This window comes from Mustela nivalis (assembly GCF_964662115.1).
Source record: "Mustela nivalis genome assembly, chromosome: 10".
Classification (NCBI taxonomy): Eukaryota; Metazoa; Chordata; class Mammalia; order Carnivora; family Mustelidae; genus Mustela; species Mustela nivalis.
In genome coordinates this window covers 13620897-13645031 of record NC_139029.1, presented here as the reverse complement: position 1 = coordinate 13645031, position 24135 = coordinate 13620897, and the positions used below count along the sequence as shown (strand labels likewise).

General features: G+C 52.3%; 1 protein-coding gene across 3 annotated transcripts in view; it reads right to left on the bottom strand.

Moving 5' to 3' along the window:
* Nucleotides 1–24135, bottom strand: part of VWA5B1 (von Willebrand factor A domain containing 5B1) — a 59006-nt gene that overhangs the window by 21845 nt on the left and 13026 nt on the right. For 2 of the 3 annotated variants that reach the window (XM_082684456.1, XM_082684455.1), the window contains exons 2-11: nucleotides 20019–20183; nucleotides 18122–18274; nucleotides 16663–16933; nucleotides 13056–13201; nucleotides 12014–12145; nucleotides 11250–11374; nucleotides 7725–7901; nucleotides 3267–3377; nucleotides 1416–1618; nucleotides 827–941 (exon numbers count right to left, since the gene is read on the bottom strand). In XM_082684456.1, the coding sequence (XP_082540582.1) occupies nucleotides 827–941; nucleotides 1416–1618; nucleotides 3267–3377; nucleotides 7725–7901; nucleotides 11250–11374; nucleotides 12014–12145; nucleotides 13056–13201; nucleotides 16663–16933; nucleotides 18122–18274; nucleotides 20019–20157 (1572 nt within the window). In that variant the 5' untranslated portion in view covers nucleotides 20158–20183. The remainder of the gene's footprint in view (nucleotides 1–826; nucleotides 942–1415; nucleotides 1619–3266; nucleotides 3378–7724; nucleotides 7902–11249; nucleotides 11375–12013; nucleotides 12146–13055; nucleotides 13202–16662; nucleotides 16934–18121; nucleotides 18275–20018; nucleotides 20184–24135) is intronic. The other variant, XM_082684457.1, reaches the window with a different exon arrangement.

Genomic DNA, 24135 nt, shown 5'->3' with positions numbered 1-24135 from the left:
ATGCAATGCCCCAGCATTCAAGCCAAGACCACACCTCCCTGTGGAAACCCTTCCACAATGACTGAGCTGCCCAGGTATTGGTGCAGGCATTTCAGCCTGATTTGACTGCCTAAAGGGTAATCTTTGCTCCCGAGGTCCCTGTTGGGTTGGCTGAGACCTTGCCAGACTTGCAGTGTGAAGCTCTCCCTGCTCAGTCCTGCTTCCCTCCTTGCCTTTCACAGGTATGCATGGGTATTACAGGCTGAAGAATTCTCCTTCCTGCTTCTTCCTCTTTTTTCTTTCACAGATATTATCCCCCAGTGAACTTCTTGTAGTTATGAACTTCTTAAATCCTGCTCTGTCTGTGGTTCTCTGGTTCCTGGAGGATCTGGACTGACCCAAGGATTTTCAAAGAGTTGGGTTATTTGTGCCAACTGTGCAGAAAATGGAGACAAGACTATAATTTCCTTGATTTCTGGGTCCTTTAAATGCTTCTGAGCCACCATTTGTCATCATCAGGAATGTGGCCAGAAATGACCCCAAACACAACTCCATAACCACAGACGCAGTGACTCGGAAGCCCCAGTCCTGCCCATCCGGTGGCTGGAGCATGTGATCCAGTGGCTGGAGACCTGTGGGCATAGTGTCCTCTACTGACTCCAGTACGGTGATCCTGGGGACTATCTACTCTGTGGCCTCTACCTCTCTGATTGTCACTGGGGTGTATAATGGCCTAGTGGGGAGCTCAGACTTGGGTGAAATGAAATCCCAACCAATGAGTTGCTATATGGCCAGTCTGGGCTTCTGAGGTACTGGCACCAGAACACAGTGAGCTCCTTTTGCCTACCTTGGGTTGGAGCCGTTCCCCCTCCACCAGAAACTCAGCACTGCCCTTGGATACAGTTGCCAGCCCTCTCACCAGTCTGTGGCAGACGTTGGGTCCAATTCCAAAGCTATAGCACCTGGGAGAAGGGAAAGAAAGAGGAGGCTACTTCCCATCCTCTGTGTCCTCTTTGTCCCTTTTGTGGGGAAAGGGACCAAGCATGAGTGAGGAGAGCAATCTCAGAGCTGATCCTAGCATCAGGCAGAGGCTGAAGAATAAGGCAGAGAGCCATCAGTAGGCACCAACATTCACAATAGCCCATTAAATCTCACCCCAGGACAGAGTCAAAGGAGCAGGAAGGACATCGTCCCCCCTAGGCTGCCCTTTGGGAGCTATACGCAGAGGTGAGGTGCTATCGCATCCCATCTGAACTCTTGAGGGAAAGAGGCAAACTTTGAAGTCAGTTACACCAGCCTCTCTGGAAACAAAGCACCGTAGGAACTGGAATTCTCTCCTTTCCTTCTGGCATCCTCCATAATGCCCCAGTTCTGGCACCCCCCCAGCCCAGGACAGCCCAGGATAACCAAGGCCTAGACCTTCAGGCTGTGCCCACCTGGTGGAGAAGGCATGGTTTCGCAGCAGTTCTAGCACCTTGCCGGTGTTGTTGACAGCACCATCGGTGATCAGGAAGAGAAGCCGTGGGTGGCCTCGGCGCACTGGCTGACGGATGATCCACTTGAGCGGGGAAAGAATGTTGGTGCCCCCCATGTCAGCACGCATTCTCTGGATGTTATCACAGGCCATGGCCACGCTCTCCTGCAGGGAAGGGCCATGGAGAGGGAAGATAGTCCTCAGGATCACCGTATGACACCGAAACTATAAGTCCTTGGAGGATGAGTACTTTGTTTCCCTAGATCTTAGCCGAGTCTCATTGAATTGACTCGTTCCCGATTTCATCTCTGTCCCATGCACAGGAAGAAGGATAGCCACTCATTAGGTGTGATTCTGCCCAATAGCAACCCCTACGAATGCCCTAAGTGCTGTTGTCCATGGTTTGTTAACTTACTACTGTCCTTTCTTTGTTCCTCATTAAAAATATAAATACCCGTGGAAAAGGTAGAATGACAAGCCCTGACTGCTTAGCACAAATGAGGTGTCCTTTTCTGATGAGCGAGGCAGGTGGTCTGTAATGGTAAGACCATTACACTAGAAATCTTAAGACTCAAATTCTAGCCCTGCCTGTGGTGCTAAATCCCTAGATTTAGCACCCAATGTTGGCTTCAGATTCCCTTCTTCCTGGATCAGCATTGCGGAACCCAACTGCCCAAGGACTCCTGGCACTAGACGGATATCAGATGTTCTGCTCCTGAGTCATGAAGATGCTCTTCCAACATCTATGCTTGGGTTAATGGCATATATCAAAAGTCTTGAAATGGATATTTACCTTCTGAGCCAATAAGACCAAGGAGTTATCCCAAGGGAATCATTAAGGATGGGTGTGGAGTCTTCGCTACAAAGATGACTGAATAGAAAAATATGGAAACAACTAGCAAGCTCAAGTAGGGATTTAGTTCAATACATCTCAATTTATCTGTGTAGTGAAATACTAGGCAGCCATTGAAGTTATTGTGTAGATTAATATTACTTAGATAGAAATATGCTTATGATAGACTGTTGTGTTGGAAGGTTACAGAATGGTATGGCAGATCTAATACTGTCTTTATTAAAAATGCATGTAAACACACAGAATAAAGTCTGGAAGGATTTATACGGAGCTCTTAATGGTGGTCTTTCCTTTTTTTTCCTGATGTGATCATGGGAGACCTTTTAATTTTTCTTTTTGATTATCTGGTTTTAAAAATTGGGGGATAATAAATATATATTATTCTAGTATTTTAAAAACCTCTGAAGTTATTTTTCATGGAAACATGTTCTTCCTTTCTCCCTCCCTTCCCTTACATTCTTTCTTCCTGTTCCTAGACCTGGACAGGATAGGCTCCAGTTTTGAATGTGCTGCTAGGGCCTCCATCCTCTTGTTCTAAATTGTCATTGGAGCCTTGTGAGTTCTATTCTTAGCCCCCCTCCCCACCTACTCACTCCATAACCCCTTACCATTCACTCCTTTAGCTCAAACTTGCGTGAGTGTCTCGTTCTCTTGAAATAGAAGCAGGATATATCCCCTCTCTACCCCTTCCCTCTGCCCTCTCTCCGAGCACACCCATAATTTTCCCCCCAATGGTCCTTATTATAAAGAGGAGGGATGTCAGAAGATGAGATGTCAGCTAATGGCCTACCCAGAGAGAACCTCTTGAGTTCTCTGCCGTGGGCATCACTGAGTTTCTACAAGGCAAGGGGTGGGGTGACAGCTGAGGCAGTCCTCAGTGTTACCCACGCTTTCTTTTTCTTCTTTCCCTCTGCTCCTCACCACCCACCCATTCTGGACCAAGCCCTGCCCTTGCCTTACCTCACTGTAGGTCTGACTGGACGGGAAGAGAGTCTTAAATGTGGATCCAAACCCAATGACATTGAAGAGACAGGCTGGCATGAGGCTCTTAAGAGCTACCAGCATGGCATCCTGGCAGACAAGAAAGGGATTTTCAGAGTTTGGGAAGGAGCTACTGGTATTGCCACCACCCAGCAGCTAGAAGCAGCCTCCGCATGGGCTTTCCCCCCTCTGCCCATACCCAACAGTGCCTTTGCCCTCAGATCAAGAAATTTGCTGACAGCAACCCGAGGCTGGACCAAAGCCATCATCATAAAACTTCTCATCCATGTGGCAAGTCTGACTTCTCAAAGCCCTTCTATGATGCTTGCCAGTTCCATTTCACCTCCTGCGGACCCTGCGAGGTAGGGAGAGCAGGGAGCACCCGCTTCCTTCTGCAAAAACGAAATCGACATCCAAGGGGGGCACGTGGCTGGGTCCGGGGCACACCGTGGATGGAACAGGCTTTCGTCCAGGCCCTTCTGCATCCGACGTGCCCTACCTATGGCTAACGCTCCAGTTAACAAGTCTCTCAGGGGCAGTCGCTCCAGCTCGTATTTGTTAAACACCTGGGAGACCGTTTACATGCTTTACTTCATGTCATTCTCACTGTGAGCCTTGAGGAAGGCACAATGTCATCCCCATTTTATACAAGAGGAAACTGAGCCACAGAGAGGTGGGATGACTCATTCGTGCACATTTTGAGAGTAGCAGAGCCAGCGCTCTAATGCGGGTCGCTGTGCCTCCAGAGTCTGGGAACATTACAGGGTGCTAACCGGCTTAACTCCGCACCACTAAGAGCCCTAGCTAAAGTCTGTTGAAATAAATAATCACAAAGAGGAAAGGTGGGGGAGATTGCAGGAGGGATGAAGATGATGATGGTGGTGGTGACGATGACACCCACAGAGCCCAACAATAAATATCAAGCTGTTACTCTGTGCCAAGCCCCGTGTTAAGCACTTTCCATTAATTATCTCCTTTCACCTCTGTAACATGTATTACAGCACAGTGAAGAAGAATATACATTTTGAAGTTAGACATCCGTGGTTTTAAATCTCACTTATACCATTACTAACTTGACCTTGGACTTGTTAGGTCACTCCTTGGAGCCTCAGCTTGGCACCTAGTAAACCTTCAGTAAATGGTTATGATCACCAACCCCATGAGAAACATTAATAGCAACACCTTTGTTCTACAGAAAAGGAAACTAAATCTCAGAGAGTTAAGAAGTTGCACTGGATCACAAAACCGAAGAACAGAACAGCTTTTAAAACATAGCTCCAGGCGGGCACCTGGGTGACTCAGTGGGTTAAGCCTCTGCCTTTGGCTCAGGGTCCTGGGATCAAGCCCCTCATTGGGCTTTCTGCTCAGCAGGGAGTCTGCTTCCTCCTCCCTCTGCCTGCCTCTCTGCCTACTTGTAATCTCTCTCTCTCTCTCTCTCATTAAATTAAAGGAAAAAAAACTTTAAAAAAACAAACAGGCAAACAGAAAACAGCTCTGAAATCATCATTCACGTTGGCTCTCTGCCATGACACAGAGATCGGGAAGGGTGGTGGGGACTCTCCCTCATCCCAAGTAGTTTATTGATGGTACCCCAGGGACCTCAGCATGGCTTCCGAGAGACAAACTATTTGTGTTCCAGAATCTAGAAGGAAGCAGCGACAACTGGATCTTGGCCACTTCCATAGCATATAGCCTTGCAGGCTGCATAGACCTGCAGCCCCTCTCCCATCCCCCTCTGTAAACATCAAACATTAACATCCATGTTTCCTCATCTCTTTTTTTTGCCCGTGTCAATACATTTTGTTTCTCTACAAAAGAGGTCAATATCTGCTTATTTTTTCATTAGCCACTAATGTATATTCCTGCTAGCGAGAGACTGCTGATACATACAGATTGTCTCCGCTCACACCTATTAGAATTTTGAAAGCCATGTTTTTGGCAGCCAGTGGCAGCAGGAGAATGAGACCAGCTGCAGGAGATTAAATTGGCTGAACTTTCCCCCTTGATGTGGCTGTTCAGATTTCTGTTCTCTCCTATTTCCCTAAGCCTAGTTTCCCCAGCACCCCCCTTTTTTAAAAAGATTTTATTTATTTACTTGACAGACAGAGATCACAAGTAGGCAGAGAGGCAGGCAGGCAGAGAGAGAGGAGGAGGAAGCAGGCTCCCCGCTGAGCTGAGAGCCCTATCCCAGGACCCTGGGATCATGACCTGAGCCAAAGGCAGAGGCTTTAACCCACTGAGCCACCCAGGCAACCCTAAGCCTAGTTTTTCCTTAGTCTACCTGATGGCCACAATTAATGACCCAAGCAACACATCTATGGCCTCATTGCCAGTGGGGAAAGGAATGTGTGTCCTAGGTAATTTCTGCACCTTTCTTTAAAAGGGGGCATGTGTAGCAGAATGCGTTGTGCCAGAGCAAAGCCATTCCTGAAGGGATGACCTTGAGCTCAGTGAGCTGAACTGGACAAGAGAGCAGGGGAGACTCCAAAAGGGAAAGGGACAGAGAGGAGAGTCAGAGGAAGTTATTGTCTGAAAATTCTGGGAGGTAAAGTTGGAAAGGTCTTTAGTTTAGGAAATGGATTTCCATTCATAAACTAACTCCATTTAACTGGCAGTAACAGCCTGGAACCCAGAGATGACAAGGATAAAGAGAATGAGTCCAGGCTCAGCATGAGAAAAAAAATGCCATGGTCAACTATTGATGTCTGTCTGGCCTTCGGAGAGGAGAACAAAAGGACATGTGACATATGTTTGCCCTCCCTGAATTAATCCCTCCTTCTCATTCTACAGAAAGGATCACTGAATCCCAAAGTTGAGAATCAACTTGTCCAAAGCCACATAGCAAATCAGTGGCAGAATGATTCCTAAACCCAGACATTGCTCTTTCTAGTAAGCCATGTGGTAGATGACATAATCAGAGAAGAGAGGTTTTCTCCGTAGAGAAGTATTGTCATTCCCCATCAGCAGGGTAAGGAAAATGAGCACTGATCCAAGATAGGGCAAACTTTGATTTCCTCATTAGCCCTATGATGCTGGGGAAAACAGGCTCTTGGGGACCTGGAGTGTGTCTCAGCAGGACTATGGACAGCTCCCCAGTCTCATTCTTGTCTTTGAAGGATGACAGAGGGCCAGTCTAGCATCTCAGTGTCAGGAGGCTTCAAACGGGGAACTTTGGTCTCATACATGGTTGCTCAGTCGTACTTCAAGACTAAACCCAGTCATAGCAAGCCCGAGGAGATGGCGGATATCACAGATCCCACACATCCCCTTCCTTCCTTGCCAGTCCTGTTGCCCTGGAAACAAGAGTTTGCTCCAGGGACAAAGTAAAGGGATGAAATTTCAGGTGATGGCAGACCCTTCTCTTGTTCCCGCATCCTTCATTTCCTTGAACGATGCGCCTTTACCCAGTTTAATAAACAGCGACTGGGGGCTTTTTATGCATAAGTACAGAGCCAGACTCCATAGGGAGAGAGAGATGAAAAAGATCTGGCCCTTTCCCTTAATGAGTTCATAACTCCAGAGGAGGAGACACACATCTACACAACCAAACACGCAAAGAAGAGCTAGATAATGCCATAATCAAGGCAAATAATCTTCTGAGGGAGATGAAGCACTTGGGAGTACACGGAGAGGAAGGTTTAGTCCTCTTCTGAACTTCAGTGCAATGAGGCCATGGTCCCAGCTATGGCTGGTTAGCAGGGCTGCCCTTGCACTCGACTGTGAACTCCTGGAGGGCAGGAACTATGTTTACAACCTGCTGTCTTTCCAGTTGGCCAACCACAGTGCTTGAGGAAAAAAAAAAACCGAACCAAATATTTTCTACTGGATTATACACACTCCTCAAGGCCATGTGCAATGGATCTCTGATGTCAAGTGGCAGGAATTCGACAGACAAGAGTTTGATCTTAGACCACACCAGCTGTGTGACCTTGGGGAGGTTACTGAAACTTTCAGGATTGGCTTTCTCATGTGGAAAACGGTGACAATAGGGCCAACCTCGAAGGATTACTGTCTAGATTAAACATCAAGCTGTGCAATAAATACCTAGGGTCGTATCTGATACATAGTAAGCTTCAGCAAATGTTGGTTCCTTCCCCTCTTTTCTGGGCCCCTCTCTTCCCAGGACCTGCTGAGGTGTTTCAGTCAAAGCATGCACTCAACAGAGGTTTGGGGGGGTGCCAAGGAGAGGTCTAGATGACTTTCTCTCTTGGACAATAGTTCTACTTCCGTTCATACACTTCAAAGTTTTATTTTGGGAACAGTTGAGTTTGGGTGTCTCTGGTTAAGTTGTTCCATGTAGTCATTGAGAAAAAGTAGTTCAGGTGTGGAAGGAGGGCTGCTTGGAGCACAAGAGCACTGAGGAAGCTGGTGTGGGGGAGCACAGCTGATTTAGTCTGGAACCCTAAGTCCCCGGGGGTAAGGGTTCTCTTATAGTACCTTGACACGGTGGATGTTGGTTCCACTCATGCTGCCGCTCCTGTCAATGAGGAAGATAAACTCCCCATGGGTCTTTCTCAGGTTCGGCTGGACTGACTGAAGGTCAGGGCAGAAGTTGAGCATGATGACGGAGTGGTGGGGAATGTCCTTGTGGAGGCGTTTCCGGATGATTTCTGTCTGGAGGAGAAAGGAAAGCTCTCTCACTTGGACATCTCAGGGGTCCAGAGCCACTCTTGGGGGCCCACTCTTGGGGGTCCCCCCACTACTCACCAAGCTTTGTCAAGACCCCAATCATGCTCTGTAGAGAGAGCCTCAGGTTGACTGCACCTGGCTCTTCTGTGTGCTAGACTTTCCCAGTTGTGTGGACTTTGGAGGTGGAAAGACCAGGGTTTAAATCCCAGCTCTCACCATCCAGCTGTGTGATCTTGGGCAAGTCCCTCCTCTGGGTCTGTTTCTTCGTTTATAAAATGGGGCACATGACATCTCCCTTCTCAGGGAGGTTAGAAGATGACCCTGAGCAGGAAGTCCCTGCACAGGTGCAGGCTGGAAAGCATCTTTCTATCTTTTGCTCTCAGTGTCTAAGCTGCTGGCCTGCTGGGGCTGAATGCTGCTTCCAGACGTACCCATGCTCATTTCTTCACGCTGCCCCACTCTTTCCCTCTCCACCCCGACTTCCTTTCTCTGTCTCTGTCTGACTGTGCCTGGGTACTAGCTTCTCCGCGTCTGTTTCTCTCTTTTTATGGGAGTCCCTTCCTCAACTCAATCGATGATATCATCACACATGTAGGTGTTCAAACCCAAGACCTAGGGGTTGTCCTTGGTTCCTCTCTGTCCCCACCCCATACATCCACCGTTCAGCAAAGGACTGTTAGTTCTGCAGCTAAGATGCATTCTGAACGTGTCTTCTGCTCTGTCTCCACTGCCACCACCCCAGTGCGGGACAGTACAATCTCTTGTCTGGGGCCCGAGTGTCCTCTTTCTGCCACTTTTATCTCCCTACAGTCCATCTTTTTTTTTTTTTTTTTTAAATTTCATTTATTTAAGAGAGAGGAGGGGGAGAGAAAGGGAGAGCATGAGCAGGGAGAGGGGCAGAGGCAGAGGGACAAGCAGGTTCTCTGCTGAGCAGGCAGCCAGAGGTAGAGATGGATCCCAGGACACAAGATCATGACTTGAGCTGAAGTCAGATGCTTAACTGACTGAACCCCCCAGATGTCCTTTCCTGGGGTCCCTTCCACATAGAGCAGGGAGCGTGATCATCCTTGTCATCCCATTGTTTAAACAATAGCTTCCCCTCATACTTTGGATCATGGGTATGAGGCCCCCTAATGCCTGACCCCTGGCTACCTGTCCACCCCATCTTTGCCCACTCTGCTCGCGACATTTCAACAACTCCGACCACCTGTTTTCCCAAACATGTCACCATTGTCCTGCTTCTGGATCTGTGCATGGCTTCCCGTTCCTCACCACTCACCAGGTCTCATTCTCAGACAGACTTTCTCTAAACCCCGGGCTTAGAGCACCCACACTTATCACTCGTTAGTGTATCATCCTGCTTTGTTTCCTTCATGGACCCCAGTCCTCTGCACACTCATCTTGCTCATTCATTTACTTCTTGTCTGTGCTAGAATGCAAGCTTCATGAGAAAAAGGACATGTCATTTTTAGTGTTGTCTCCCCAGTGCCTAGAACAGAGACTGACATCTATGGGGGACCTAGTATTTGTTGAATGAATAAACGAGAGGCTGAATCTATATGGGTCTTTTTATCTGCCACTGACCTCTGTGTGCATCTCTGGGGTTCCCGCCCCCTCGCCTAGTCTCTCTGTTGTCTCTACCTGTCTCTGCTTCTATCTGCATCTCTGTCTCTTGTACATGGTATCTTCCTCTTTGTCACTTGCCCCCTCTTCCTGATTGCTGTTCATGCTCTGGATGCCTGCCTCCTTCCTTGGTGAGGGGTTATGCTCTCCCTCCCACGTGGAGCTCTCTTGCCAAAGGCCACTGCCCAGCTGGGCTTTCTGGAAGACAGAGCCCAAGGCAGCAACAGCCCCATCTGCCTGTGCAAGAAGCCTCTTCTAGGGAACATGATTTTTGCCTCTCAGAGAAGTGGCGTGGGGGCCCGGCTTGGAATTCTCCAGTGTCTTCTCCAGCTGCCCTTATCCAATTACAACAAACTCATCACTTCTTAGCAGCTTTGAGTGATCACTATCCGTCCTGGAGCTCATGGGAATACAGGGTATTTGTATAACCAACCCAAGCTGGCAAATTCTCATTTGCCTCAGCTGTCTCAGAGCGAACCGAGAAGTGCTGGCAGGTAGGGGAGCCAGCCCCAGTCCTGAGAGCCCCAATGACCCCACCCGCTGCTCACAGGCTATAGTTCTCAAAGCCCAGGGACACCCCCGCTCTGGCCCCAGCCTCTTCCCCCAGTTGACTCATCTGGGTGAGAGGGTCCCTCTGCGAAGGCAGGTGTTTCCCTAAACATGGGATGATATAGTACATGAGCTACTGACCCTTTATCTCTGCCATCCCTCCTATGCCCCACCAGGCCCCTCTGGTGGGATATCTAACAAGGGGGAAGACACGAGCAGGAAGCCATCTACACATTCCCATACGTCCTCCCCCCAAACCCCAAGATCCTCTGCCACTCAGGGAGGGGCTCTTAAATCCAGCAAAGCTGCACCCCCCCCAGATGGACTCTAAGTCCTTAGCCTCATGTCGTCGAAGCCACCTCCCGAGGGAATAGTCTTCCCTCTCCTCCCAGCTTACCCATTCTTTTCGGGTGCTAACCCTCATGTTCTCATTTAAAAAGGGGAGACTAGAGAAAGAAGTATGACATCGCTCTTAAACCTGCCTTGGTCTTCAGGGCCCATTTTGAGGTGCAGGGCCATGGGCCACGAGCAGGGAAGACTGCTGGTAGAGCTTACAGCTGGGGTCCCGGCCTCCGACCAGCCTTCCCCAACGCCCCCACCCCCGTCCTGCTCTGCTGAAGCCTCCTTGTACTGGCACTTCATGCTGGAGGGGGCGGGCCGAGAAAGGGTCTTCATCAGGCTTTCTCCGCTCTGCCTTTATTCTTTATGTCATAGTAGCAAGGATCTCAGAGACAGGATGAGCAAGAGACCCATTTAGCAGGGAGGGAAAGGGAAGACCAGAGGTAAAGATGGGGCTGGGAGGGCACCTGCCTATAGGGTCCTGGGAGCCACTTGGGGTGGATTAACCTGGAGAAGACCAAGGTTGTTTCTGCCACCAGCCTAGAAACGCCACCGGGCTTAGGCCCCTTGGTGGCACCAGGAACAAGTGGCCTGGCAGGAAGCGGGAGGACAGGGTAGCTGCCGCATTTGGATGTCCGCCTTCCTAGAGGTGCCCCAGCCCACGGAGGGAAGCATGGACGAGGATCTGCCACCAGCTCGCCGTGAGAATGACCAGGCAAGCCACCCCCTTCCCCTGCTCAGTATCCTCATTGGGGCAGTGATGACCCAGTTCCCAGTGTCACCCCACTTTTGCCACACGGACGCAGCCCCAGCCACCCTCACCTGTCTCTCTGCCCTGCTGTCCTTCTTCATTCCTTTAATGAACTCCGTTCTTCCTTTCAAGTGCTGCTCAAACTCTCCCAGGGTCATGTCCCCTTTCTCCATCAGGACGTGTGGCATGTGGGGCTCTGCAGAGATGAGATCAACGCTTGGCGGTTGTCCGAATACGAGGGCAATACCAGGGACCTTGGTTTAAGAACAGGATCTGGGGAGGAATCCCGATTGGAAGAGGGAAATAGAATTCCTGACTGCCTGGAGCCGTGTGGGGCCATGGGCAGACTACTGAGCTGGCAGGTAGGAGAGCCTCGTGGTCTCGGATAACTCACTGACCCTCTCTGGGCCTCAGTTGGCCCATCTGTACAATGGGAGACAGACCGGGCTCTGATCTTTTCAGATCCTGACATCTTAGGAATCCTTAAAGAGACAGAACAGTTCCTCCCTGAGTGTTCAGAGCTGGGAGGGTCCCCTTGAGCTTAGGATTTCAAAGGTCATCTGCTCAGCTACCCTGGAGGCAAAGTTCCCTAATAGGTGAATGAGACCTTGGGGCCTCTGGAGCTAGAATCTGGGCACTCAGTTCTGCCAGCTGGACTCATTTTCCAGGAGTCACTTCATTGGTCTTCTCTTTCTGCCATATGCTCCTGCGCTCTCCCTGGTCTGGCCCACCGGACGAAGGGCCATCACTGTGTCTGCTCCCCACAGGCTCAGCATCTCTTTCCTCCCATAGGCCACCCCCACCCCCAGCCCAGGGCCCGCCTGGTGCCCCCTACCGCTGGGATGGATGAGGATCTCCACGGGCCGGTCGAAGGTGTGCCTGTTGGCCAACGTGATAATGATGCTCTTGGCCGATCGTGCAGACGGGGCGGCGTCGGCTCGAATCTCGTGGGTGGGACTCTCTACCCCTGGGTGGCACAGAAAGGTGGCAGAGGCTCAGCAGTCTTGGGAGAAATAGGGGCTCCGTGGGGGAACACGGAGACCCAGGTCAGAGATGAGGGACCCCCGACCTGCTGTAACCGCGGACAGGCCTCCTCAATTCCCCCATTGGCAAAACGGGGACTTAGATGGATGGTGTCGATGGCCTTTCCTGCCCCAACCTCAGGACCCACTGGGGTCAAAGTGTTGCTTCCTCTTGGGGCACATAAAGAAAAAGCTCAACGGTCGATCACTGGGCACCCTGTAAATGCCTTTTGTCTTGGACCATCGTGCTGCTCTGGGAGAGCCCTCATTGACAAGAAACTGTGTCCTTGTATCCCTTTAAATCCTTGAGTGGGTTGGGGAGGGGAGCCATCAGAACAATGGTCCCCAACTCTGGCTCTGGCTGCATGTTAGAATCGCCCAGGAGCTCTGAAATATTCCAGTGTCCTGCACACACCTCTGACCACTGTCTTCAGGAGCCCTGTGGTGGTGGCGGAGGGGGGGGTGTCTGGGCGGCAGGATTTGAAAGCTCCCCAGGTGATTCAACATGCAAGGTAAGAAGCAGGGAACACTGGGGGGCTGTGGCCTCTAGGGGAGGACCAAGGATGTCCATGCCCCCATGGACATCGCCTCATGGGAGCCACTGCAGTGGGCATGGGGGACAGCCTTGAAACCTGCCTGGGGCGGGGCTCATCTTAGGGCCAGATGTCAGGAGGCAGGAAGTGGGGGGTCTGTAAGGCTCCGTGAGCTTCAGGATGTCTTCCATCTGGACAGGACTGCTTCCCTGCCCTCCTCTTCCTCTCTATCCCTGGCAGGTTTCGGTCTGAAGCTCCCCCTACTCTGGGGCCTCGGGTCTCCTTTCCAGTCCCAGTCCAGGTCTGGGCAGCTGTGTCTCACCTGCGAGCAGGCACGGCCCACGGATCTCCAGCTGGAAGTTGAACTCATATTCCATGGGGTTGGACACGTCGGTATCCAGGAGAGTCGCCAGGCACAGTTTGCTCCAGGAGTCCAGGGAACGGGTGCCAAAGCAATGCTTGTCTTTCCTGGGAGAGGGGAGGAGAGAGGAAGAGGAGGAGGCAGCAGGGGCCCAGGGGAAAGACAGAAGAAGATGGTGAGCCCCAGCAGCCCTGATACCCCCGTAGCCTATCTCTCCAGGGGGCTGATCTGCTCCCCGCCCCCGACCCTACACCCTTACTCCTCCTCCTCAAGGCCTGCCTCTAGGGAGAGGGGGCACTCAGACATAAGGCGCAGCTACCTACAGTGGTGAGCCAGACGCCAGGCCTGGTGCCCCTCAGCAGCGGCGCACATCGTTCTCACCAGTGCCCCTAGAAGAGGGATCAGGGTCCCCATCTCCCCATTTCCCACATGGGAAAATAGAGGCTCCACAAGGTGCAGCGGTTAGCCTAAGTTCCTACACGTAGGACTGAGCAGAGAGTGCGTTCTTGCTGGTCAGTCTGGCTACACGGTGAAGAGGTTAACACCACATCACCCTGCTTCTTGGCTCCCTGCCCTATTCTGTGAGCTGGGAGTGCCTGCACGAGCTGCTTCTCCAAGCCTCAGTTTCTCATCCATGAAATGGGGATGATAATGAGGCGCCTTGAATGAGAGCTCAGGGAAGCGTCCCTGGCTGAAGCCTCAAGTTTCTGGCCTCTCTTTCTGGGACCCTGATCCATCCCCCACCTGCAGGGCCACACCCCCTAAGCTCTTTGCTCTGTCTGCTTAATACTTGACAGAAAGGTCTCCTGGTGATGTCCCAGGGTTGGGGCCGGGGAGGGGGGCACGAGGTTGTGTGTTTTCAATGGAAGAGAGCACACTGTGTGCTGAATCACATTCTATCACTTCCTTCGTCTCGCTCACTGCTGTGTTTCTGAGCTCCTTCTCTGTGGCCGTCTGCAAACCAGCCTTTGCCGGGATAGGGCATTTCTTAGGAGCATCTTATCTCCTACTTATTTCTTCCTGCCTCCCTGTCCCAACAGATAACACTGCCCAGAAGATCCTTATCTGGGTCCCTTTTTTGGACTTTGGAAAGAATTTCTCCGGGGCTCTTGGGTCAAAGGCTTGTGTGCTGCTGTCTTTATACCTGCTGGCCTTGGCAGCAAGCCTTCTGTGTTTGAGAGGCAGGGCCTACCAGAGCTGGGGACATTCAAAACCTTGGTGGGACCAGGAACACGAGGCCTGGGAGGCCCTGAGAAGCTTATTCCTGCCCCTCCCGGCTGGCAGAGTGAAACAGATGCTCTTGGGAGAAGCCGGCATCAAATCCCCATGAACCTTGAAGTTGCTCAGACAGAGTGACGCAAATAAAAACAAGAATAATAGGTAATGGGGCGCCTGGGTGGCTCAGTCATTAAGCATCTGCCTTCAGCTCAGGTCACGATCCCAGGGTTCTGGGATCCCGCATTGGGCTCCCTGCTCAGCGAGAAGCCTGCTTCTCCCTCTCCCACTCCCCCTGTTTATGTTCTAGCTCTAGCTGTCTCTCTCTGTCAAATAAATAAACGAAATCTTAAAAAAAAAGAAAGAAAGAAAAATAGGTAATACCAAATGCTAGAGGAGGAGGAGAGGAGACTCTTCCTTCTACTGGTGGAAGTGGAAACTTTTCAGCCTAGAAAGCAGTCTGGCAATACACAGTGTGTCTTTGGTGTTTCTGGTCTGATGTTGGCTTGTGCTGCCAGCTTCTCTGCTATGCCAACGGGTGTTCTCACCCTAGGCTTCAAGATCCTATAATCGGACTCACCATCATCCCTCTGACTTCTTTTGTATTCTCAAGCTGCTATAGCCATATTAGCCTTCTTGTGCCTCCTCTAACACACCATACCTATTACTGCCTCAGGGCATTTGCACTTACCACTTGTTCTGCCCTCTGCCCAAAATGTTCTTCCTCCAGCATATTTCCAGCCTCCTTTTCTTCAGATCAGGCTTCACATGTTGCCTAAGCCATCTATTTGAGCTAAAATAGCAACTAACCCCACTCTACTCTAACCTCCATGCTATGAAGCATTTAGCATCATAGAACTCACCTAACATATTACATGTTGTGAGGTTATTTCTTTATTGTCTGTCCCCATGTCCCTCCTGCCCCCATCAGAATGCTGGCCCCATGAGAGCAGGGACCTTGTCTTTCTAGTTTACTGCTATATTCCCAGCACCCAGAACCGTGCCTGGCACACAGTAGGTGCTTAATTAATGCCCAGGTCATGACCGAGGAGTGCCCTCCAGGCTGAGTTCATGTGGGAAGCTGCTATAACCCTCCCGCCAACCCCAGCTTGGCTTGAGGCCAGCATTTTAATGGTGGCCTCCAGAACTTTGTTGACACTGTCTTCTGTGTCCCTGGCAGTCCCCAGAACCTCACGAGGATGTGTATGAAACTTCTAGATACACCTGGCTCACCGTCCCAGTTTTCAGCTTGGCTCTCACTCACCCTCATTAGGGGTGGGGGAGTTAGGTAATGTCACTGGCCATTAATTGTGAAGGTTATTTTTCTGCCAAAGCGATGCAAAGACCCTCTGGAATAGATTTTTAAAATTCACATGTGAATGACAAAATACAAGACACCTCCAAAGACATCTGAATGCAGCTGGTAAGGAGGGCGTCCTCTCCCTGCATGGGACACGCTCCCCCTCCTGAGTCCTCAGGTGGGGGAAAAGGGACCCAATTTCAGCAGCAGGGGCTCTAGGCTGCAGCCCAGAGAGAAACTGTCCTGCCCTGGGTCTGTAGTATTCCCAGCCCCACCTTGCTGAAACCCCTTGTACTGGCTTTTCGTGGCTTTGGGAGAGATCTGAAGCTGGTCAGGGCCACAGGGCGTCCTGTGTGTCTATAGCCCCATCTTCTGTCACCCTGCTTCAGTTTCTCTCTGGAGTCCTGTCCTTGCTACCTCAGGGCCTTTGCCCCTGCTGTCCTTCTCTGTCAGAACATTCTTGTCTGTGCCCACCTCCCTGTCATGGCTCAGCTCCCAGCTGAAATATGACTCCCCAGAGAAGTCTAGTTGCCCCCCAGCATGGGTCCCTTTTTTTATATCATCAGCCCAATGAACTTCTCCTTCATTGCACTTTTCACATCATTAGTTATACATGCAAGCACAGAAACAATTACCCCCCTATCAGTAGTGTTCTCTGTTGGATAATGATCTCTGCCACCCAGTTCCACATAGGAAGGAGCCACCATGGCTTGGTGCCCTCTGTATCCCTAATGCTCAGCTTGGTGTCTCATACCTAGTCGGTGCTCAGAAAATACCTCTCATGTGCATTATAAAATAAAGCCTGGATATTCTCATCCCAAGCTGCCCAAATACCAGAGTTTCTGGCCAATAGCGACAGGGTGGCATTTCAGGGAGATTCTTAAGTGTTCTAAAGTGAGCCGAAGGGAGTAATTATTTGGATGGTGGTCACTTTAGCACTGAGCCTCGTCTTCTTCTGCCTACGTCTCCCACCCCTCACTCTCTTGCCTTCATCCAACTGACTCCATGTGGCCACCCAAGATTCTACCCCTGGTCCAGGCTGAGGCTCCTTACCCTTGGGTCTGTTGGGTGGAGGGGCCGATGCTCTCCGTGCAGAACTGAGGCACAGTGGGGGCGCAGACAGCAGGCAGCAGGACCCGCACAGCCCCGCTGGGCAGTGTTGGGAGCTCCGAGGAGGTGCTGACAAAGACGGTGACATTCTCCATAGGGGCAATGGTCCCCAGGTTGACCACAAACAGAATCCGCTCCAAATCCTCATCCAAAGCCAGCTTCCCTGGTGTGCAGGAAGGAGGGATGGCGGACATCGCCTCCTGCAGAGCGTTCCCTGAGTGACAGGCCTGGAGTCAGCAGTTCTGCATATGTTATCTCTGGTTTCCTGTAACTGTGGTAGGTTTGCGAGCCCCTTTTGCTGATGGGAAAACTGAGGCTTCGGGGCGGGGGGTGCGACCTACCCAAGTTATTCAGTGAATAACTTACTCGTTGAACCAGGATCTGAACTCACAGGGGTCTGAGGCCAGGCCCCGTGTACTTTCTGCTGGGAGTAGGGGGCTGGGACCCACGAAACCCCGACAGAAGTCATGTCCCCATCCCCGGACTCTGCTTCCTCTCACAGAATCACATTTGAGCACCCTCCCAGCTTTGAGGCAAGTGCGTTTGTTCATTTCTCTCCTGTTGTCCGAGAGGCCCATTTCCTCACCCTCACTTAGCTGGCATCGCTCAGCCACCAAGCCCTCCATGGAAACTTCCCTGGTCCCCACCTGGCCGTTCTCTCCCTCCTCCGACATCATCCACACCCCTTCCTCCAGAGCCACTCCCACCTCCCACCTCCTGTTGTGGTTACCCTCCAGCCTGTCCTTGCTCTCTTCCCGGAACAACCTGAAGGCAACTTGGTATCTTACACATGCTACTTGCTCATTAAAATATTCTCGAACGTCTTAACGATCAGGCGAACTAACCCCATTCGATCACAGATCCAATGGTAAGAATCTCTAACATCTAAATTCAAATCCTGCCTGTCACTAACGTGCTGTGTGAACTTAGGCCGGTCACTCACCCTCTCTGTGCCTGGGTACCTTCAACAGCGGGCCCAGTAGCCCTGGTATCAGAGACTGTCATCTCTGCAAGGCTCTGTTGAGCTTTGGGTGGACACAATTACTAGTTCAATTTTACAGATGAAGCTTAATTTTTTATTTAAGCTCATACCATTTGCAAAAGATAGGCTGGGGAGTCAAGCCCCGGTGTGATTCATTCCACAGCCTCCGAGCTGAACGGACTTGTTACCTGTAGAGATAGAGGCCACAACTCATGGGGTTGTTGCCTTTGATCTTCATGATGCTTTGGGGGTGAGAGCAAAAGAGAATGAGGTTCAGAGAAGTTAAATGATTGGCCTGAGATCACACAGCATTCCTGACTCCCCGTTTAGTGCTCTCTCTACCTTGTCCCACTGCTGTCCCTTCAGTCTGCTCGAGACCCTAACCAGGCCCGGGACCTCTGCCACCGCCCTTCTCCTCACCTGTGACAGAGGTGGCTCGGACCCGGGTGCCCTCAAAATGGGAGTTATCCAACTTGGCTTTGTCCTTGATCTGTACGGTCACGACCCGGTCGGCAATGACCGCCTCAAAGCCGATCACCGTGGTGTATTCATCCAGTGGGTACACGAAGAGGCCTGCAGGGGAAGGGCCGGTATCATGGGGGGCTCCAGCGGCACCCCGCACACTCCACCCCTGGGAGGGAAGCCAAGCCTTTGAGCTGCCAGATTGATGGACGGGACTCACTGCCACTTAAAAGACCCCAGACCCCTGGCTGGGGTCATGGCTCTGGGGCAGTTCATGTAAGTGCACCAGAGGCCCTGTGGGAGCAGTGGGGGCGGGGCTGGCAAAGGGACAGCTGGTCGTCTGTCCCGGCCGGCTCTCACTGTGCAGGCGTTTGAGACCCATGTGGCCAGGGTGTCTGAGTTTTCAAGAGACAAGAGAAATCTGGGTTTTTATGTGACTTGTTTTGCTTGCCAAGGAGCTGGGGCATCAGAGGAGACAGATGAAGGCTCTAACCCAGTCCCTGCCTCCCCTCCTGGCCTGGTGACCTTGCATAAGACATGGGGCTTCTTGAAGCCTTACATCCCCATCTGTACAATGAGGCCAAGAGAGCCAAATTCACGGTATTGTTGTGGAACTGGAAAAAGTAGTCACTGTGATTTAGCCACGTGCCCTGTGTTTTTATACATTAGTGCTTCTCAGAGTCTAAGAGCCCACGAGTCACCTGGGGTCGGGGGCGGGGGCAGGTCTTGTTAAAATACAGATTCTGATTCAGCAGTTCTGGGCAAATCCTGAGACTCTGCATTTCCACTCAGCTCCTGAGTGATGCCAATGGCTTTAGGACCACTCTCGAGGGATCAAGACAGTACCTCATTTGAAGTGCCCACGAACCCTGGGGCAGCACAATGCCTGGTCCATGGCGAGCCGTCCCTAGTCCTTGGGTCCCATCCCTCTGGGCCTCAGCAACCTCCTCTACACTGATGGAGACACTGGTTCTCCCTGCACGTGGAAAGTTCAAGGACCTTCCCCACATTGGCCAGTCCTTTGGTCTCCTGGGCCCCTAGCAAGTTCCATTTTAAGTTGCCCCCTGGAGATTTTCCCAAACAGACAGCCAGGGTGATCTGTCCTGCCCAGAAGTTTTCTGAGGAAAAGTCAGTTTCCCTACCGTTTCCTTTGGGGACCGAGATGGTTGGGAAAGAGGGTGGTACCCCAAGACATGAAACCTGGGGGTTAGGAAGTCCTCATTGCTTAGATTGAGGAGGAATCCTGGCTGCAACAAGGCTTTCCGCAGCCCCTCCCAGCCAGCCTTTCCGTGACCCCCTTCCTTAAGTGGGGAGACAGGCGATGGGTTGACAGACTTCTACTGGCCAGCTTCCCATTCTCTCTCAAGTGCCCCGCACGGATGATTCACAGTCTCACGCTGCTTTTCATTCTGCGGGGTCCTTCCTTGCGCGTTACCTCATCGGCTCCTCCTGTAAACCCCTGCATCCAGATAGGCAGAGAAGCATCCCTATCTGGATAAGGACAGTGGCTTCCCCAAGGTCACAGGGACAAAGAGCGGGAGCTGCTACTTCTTTGTGGAGTTTGATGCCTCTTCTATTGGGAGGCTTCCTGAGAACGTGGGGGGACGGGCCCTTTGAGGAAGGTGGGATGGCGATAGTCCTGGGACAGCCAGCTAGGGCCGAGCGCAAATCCTGACCTGCTGTGTTACTGGCTTTGAGGCCCGAGGGGCGGAACTGCCATTCCCATTTCACAGATGAGCAAACTGAGAGTCAGAGAATGAACATAACTCGTCCTGTGGATGGGCTAGTATTTGTCAAGGTGAGGATTACATACGGTGCACGGGGGCCCTAGGGAAGCCGCATCAGGGGTCCTCACCCTGGAAGGGCTGGGCTTCCAGGTTACCATAGGTGAGAGAGGCAGTCAGACCCAGAGCGTAACCACTGACGAAGGAGGTGACGTCAGAGGCGGTGAGGGGCAGGGCTGCCCCTGTGATCTGGTTCAGCAGACCTGGCATCCCGCTGGCTACTCAGCCTTTAGGGCCTGTAAGAGACAGGAAGGGCGGAAGTGGGGAGAGGTGCCCCCATCCCTCCCCAGCCCAGGCCTCCCCTTCCGTCCCCACAGGCGGCCAGCCTTCTCCCAGTTGTCCCCACCGCCTTCGTGGGAGTCACTCCTGCTTGCTCTCCACCATCCCTGAGAGAAGTGGGAATTCTGTTTTTGTCTATTTCACAGCAGAGAAACTGAGGCCTGAAGACGGGGGACCTGTTTGGGTTCACTCAGCGGGAGGGAACAGAGTCAGGGCCAGAGCCCAAGCAGGTTCACGGCCAACCTGGAATTCTCCCCAGGGGACAGTGTTCCTAGAGCTCTGGATGGGAGTCCAGGGACTCGGGCCCGGACCCCGTCCCTCTGTCAGTCCCTTAATCCCTGAGCTGTGGTTGCTTCCTCAGCAGAATGAGGGAACGGGGCTAGCTCACCACATCCCCCTTTCTCTGAAGGCATCTAGAATAATCTACCCACCATGTCAGCACAGGTTGTGAGGGGAGTGAGGGTACCCCCAAAAGATACTCAAGTGAAAGGAGCCACCTGATTCCTCCACGTGTGCAGGTCAAAACGCTGGGAGTCATCCCTGGCTCCTCTTTTTCACCCCTCCCCCCATACCCAGTCCACAGCTAAAGCTCGTCATTCATGTCTGCAAACGCCGGGGCACCCGTCCGTTCCCCACCACAGGCATGATCGTCTCAGCCGCCACCATGTCTATCTGGACGGAGGTTCCCAATCGGCCTCTTAGAGCTACCGTCCCTCGCACTCCCATCCATTCTCTCAGCGGCCAGGCCCCCAGAGAACACAGCCACGGGGGAGTCTCCATCCCCTGCTGCTTGCTCCTGGGGTAGAGACCCAAACCTGGAAGTACCTGTGAAGTCCGGCCCGGCTGGCTTTCCCTGCGGGTCTCCGCATCCTCACACAGCCCTCGTGGCTCTCCCAGCTTCCAGTTCATTCCTCAAACACGTCCTGTGATCTCCCGCCTTTGTCCCGCCATTCACCCCCTAAAGGCTCACCCCTCGACCTACTTTCAAACTAGTGACTCGTAACCTCTTTGTTGTCCTTCAGTGTCAACCGAGGGTCACCCTGGTGGAAGCCACACCACCCTCCCCCCTGCTGGGCCCAGCGTCCTCTCCCTGCACAGCCCTGGGAGCTCCTCCGTCCCTTTGTAAGGATGCTGTGTGTCGTGCGAGATTATTTTGCTGCTGTCTGTCATCCCGTTTGCAGCCTGCGCTCCTGGAGAGGTGAGCTGGGTCTCTCCGCACTCCCTGTCCTATCCTCGGTGCTGATTAAATGAATATGGGAATGGATGACTGGACTTCTCAAGGCAGGGATGTGTCCACTCTCTCTTGGGGTCCCGAGACCCTCCCTGGGTCATCATTGTGCTTGAAGGGTGCACTGGGAATGGGAAGCAAAGTCAAAGGGTGGGACAATACAAATTTGAGGTCAGATTTGTTCCAAGTCCCCCCACCCCGGTCCCCTCCCCCCTCCCCCCACCCCGTGGAGCTGAGCTGGGCCAAGCTTCTGCTGCTTTTGTTTGCAAGACTGTTCAATGTGTGCTTATTACTCTGCCTTTACTCAAAGAAGGGAACTCATCCCCTTCAGGTCCTCCTCATGCCCCTGATAGGATCCTCTGGTGCTCCCACGCCCTCTGTCTGGCAGCAATGTCTTTTTAATTATGTTCTCCCTTGGGGCTCCGGCCCAGACAGCTCTCAGCCCTGCCTTATCTGGGCAGGCTGACTGACAGCAGGAGGCCGATAAGGAGCTAGGAGGGGGCCATTGTATCCCCAGCTGTCTTCTCTCAGGAGCGTTCTGTCCTGGTGCTGGCCCAGCAAAGCCCGTCTTCTCCCAGGGGACAGAACAAGATGGCGGAGTTCATTTCCTCGGCCACGCCTGCTGCCACACACCCTCCCCACCAACCCCTCCTCCTCAGCCTGGGTCCCCCCTGGTCGGAATGCTGACCAAGGAATGCAGCTTCAGGGAACCAGTGCCCAGCTGTGTGGGGAACTAGGCCTTTAGCTTCAGTCCATCCCAGGATGGAGTCCATCCCAGGAAGATGCCCCTGGGGCACCTTCCCACACTGTCCCTGGGGCCCATGCCTAGAGCACCTTGCCCAGGAGGTGGGGGGAGGTGTGGGCTCACCTGGGAAGTGGGGCTTACCTGAATGAAGTTGGTAACCCAGGAGCAGACTCACTCAGAATCGACCTTTTAACAGTATCAATACCTTTCCTTCTTGGGAAGAGGGAACTTGAAATTCTTTGGGGCCTAAACAATGCACATTTTTTTCCCAATTCATCCACACGGATAAAGATTTACTAGATTCTAAGCCCTGAATTAACCAGTGGGGGTAGGAAGGTAAGACGCAACTTGACCTCAAGAACCTTACAACCAATCTAGCGGCAGAGGCAGGGAAGTAGGGGGAGGCGTAGTAACGATAGCTGGAATCTATGGAACATGGAATGTGCTGGAAGGAAGCACTATTTCTCTTAATCCTCACAAGCACTTTCTAAGGCCCACTCTTGTTTTGCAGACGAGGACACTGAGGCCCAGAGACAGATGTGTTTGGTTTTGCACACGAGTCTGCGGGGTGGTGCGGAAGAACGGGGGTACAATGGGTGCTTGTGTGAGGGGTTTTCCCCTGAAGCAGCCCCCTGCCAGCCCTGTGGGAGGTAGAACCCAGAGCTCATGGGACCGGGATCCTCTCTCCAACCATCCAAACCTGGGGCTCAAGGGGCCACCGGGGCTTAGGAAACACTCCGGTTGTAGGAGGTTCCCGGGGTGACTCTTGAAACCAAGACAGTCCTTGATGGTCTAGAACCTGTAAATCTCCAGCACTCCCTGCCCTTCGGGAAGGCCTCTCTGGAGCCAGACAAGCCCAGATGTGAGTCCTGGTTCATAGCGACTGCTATGAACCCCACGTGGGGGCGTGTTAGTACCCGCATGTGAGCTCCCTCGTCAGCAAGACTGGGTGAGCAGAAGGGCCACTGACTGCCACCTCACCAGCACCGTGAAGATCACAGTGAATAATGTATAGAAAGTACCCAGTACGGTGCCTGGCACATACTAGGCGCTCAATATTTACGCAGTGAAATGAACGAATGAATGAATGAATGATAACACCAGGCCAGCAGTTCCCGGGTTCCTCATTCACCCGGCTGGGAGAGAGATGTCCTCTGACCACCAGGCCCAGGCGACTCTTCAGGGAAGAAGCTGATGTTAAATCCATTAGGCTTCCATCTCATTTTTATGTCAAGGCCTCAAATACACCATCACTGGCAACACAGGGTCCCAGCTTCTTCTACCTTCTGTCCACAGGGGACGCCATGATTCTGTGTTCCTGGGCCAGACTCTGGCCACCCGCCCCGCCTCGAGCCCCATTGTGCCTTTTGTGACCACCACACTGGAGCCACCGGACACCCTGTATCCTGGGCCTCTCCTGGGGTTCCCTCTGAGTCCTTGTCCAAGGACCTGCTTCCCCTGCAGCCTTAGACAGGAAGGGCTGCTGACTCCTTGTCACCCCTGAGTCAGGAGTTGGGACAGATGCTTGGTCTCAGCTGTGGCTCCAAGATCACCACTTTTAATCTGCTCATAAAACCCATTCTCCATGGTGGGAATTAGGGGGAGGGAGAGGGCTGATGCCCTTTGGCTAGGCACCCCCCACCATTGCTTGTCATTCCCAAGGTTTTGGTTACACCCTCCTCATAGCAAACACTTGGCCTCTGACTCCTGTCTTCCTCCGCTCCCCAAGCCCTGCCATGAACCTAGTAACTTCATAGTGATGGTGTGTCCAACTCCGTGCGCTTTTATCCCTTGCCCCCGCCCCTCCAAAATCTTTGCTCCCACTCCAGCTCAGCTTGCCACTTCCACTCCCATGCCGTGAGCTTGGGACGCCACCCCTGAGCGCTCCATCTCTGAAACCGCTCTCTCGGTCACATAGGTCGCTCTAAAAATCACA